Source organism: Emiliania huxleyi, assembly GCF_000372725.1.
Source record: "Emiliania huxleyi CCMP1516 unplaced genomic scaffold EMIHUscaffold_9454, whole genome shotgun sequence".
Taxonomy (NCBI): Eukaryota; Haptophyta; order Isochrysidales; family Noelaerhabdaceae; genus Emiliania; species Emiliania huxleyi.
In genome coordinates, this window is record NW_005194980.1 from 1 (window position 1) to 1,178 (window position 1,178).

A 1,178-nucleotide genomic window follows, 5' to 3' on the forward strand; every position below is an offset into this window, starting at 1 on the left:
GCTCTGCTTTGCCGGCGGCGCGATCTTCTCGACGGCGTGCAGCCCAGGCAGGATGTCGAGGGCCACCGCCGCCGCCGGCTGCTGCGGCTGCTGCGGCTGCTGCGGCTGCTGCGGCTGCTGCGGCTGCTGCTGCCCCTGCCCAGGCGCCATGTCGCGGCACCGCGCCCACGCCGACTCGGCTTTGGCGTCCAGCACCGACGTTAGCTGGTCGAGCAGCTCCATCGCCTCCCGCCTCTCCCTCTTGGGAAACAGGTGCGCCGCATTCTTAGCGCGCAACGCCTCGACTGACGGCGCGCCCGAGCTAAAGAGTCTCGTCGGCACGGCAAGGAAGCCACCGAGGAAAAAGCCGCCCATTTTCCGCCTCGTGCTTCGCCCGCGCACGCATGCCTGCAGCTGAACGACAGCGAGCTCCTGCTCGTCCGTCTCCGCTCGGCCGCGCTCACGCGGGTTTCGGCGCGACGAGGCCTTTGATCTGGCGAAGAGCTTTCGCGGCGTCAGCGGCATCGGAGGCCGTCGCGGCGGTGGCAGTCTACAGGTGAGCAGAGGGCGAAGGCGAGAGCAAGGAACCCCGGCGGTTTGGGGCGGGAGGTGCAAGAAATCTTGGCTGGCGGGTCACCTCCCAAGCCCTGGGACAGGATTTATACGGTGCCCATGCCCATGGCGACGTTTTTCCTCAGAGGGGCCGTGCCACTCCCACCGTGATGCACTGATGCTCCTCGCCATCATCGTCACCACGACGTGTCAGCTGCGGACAGGCACGGACCCCAAACGGTCTCGGGAACCGTACCCATACTACTCAAAAGTACAATATACTACCACAAAGCACCACTAGCGATTTCGCGCGGAGGGCGTAGTGAAGCGCTGGGGCGCTCACTGTGTGTTATTCGGGTGGGGATCCATCAGTGGTAACCGGCTTTAGTCACAGATCCAAGCTCAGACGCCACACCAACACCACAAACACGCTCACTTCGCCGCTGCTGTAGAGGGCCCCCGGGGGCCCATACTACGTCGAAGTACGGACCCGATCTCGGCCCTCACGGGCTGCCACGCGCCCGCGCGCGGCGCGGGCCGCACCGCCCATGCCCCCGGGTCACCGACCCCGCCTCTCGGCCCTCTCGGCCCTCAGGAGCGTGCGGGAGACCGGCGAGGGGCGCGCCGCGCGCCGCCTGGGATCCTTC

The 1,178-nt window shown here is 67.2% G+C and overlaps 1 protein-coding gene across 1 annotated transcript; it reads right to left on the reverse strand.

The window, feature by feature from the left end:
- Positions 1-66: 66 nt before the first annotated feature.
- Positions 67-504, reverse strand: EMIHUDRAFT_125383 (hypothetical protein; the record flags this gene model as incomplete). The annotated part of the gene is made up of 1 exon (XM_005756828.1): positions 67-504. A coding segment is annotated over one exon (438 nt), but the record flags the coding sequence as incomplete, so codon positions are not given.
- Between the last annotated feature and the right edge of the window lie 674 nt (positions 505-1,178).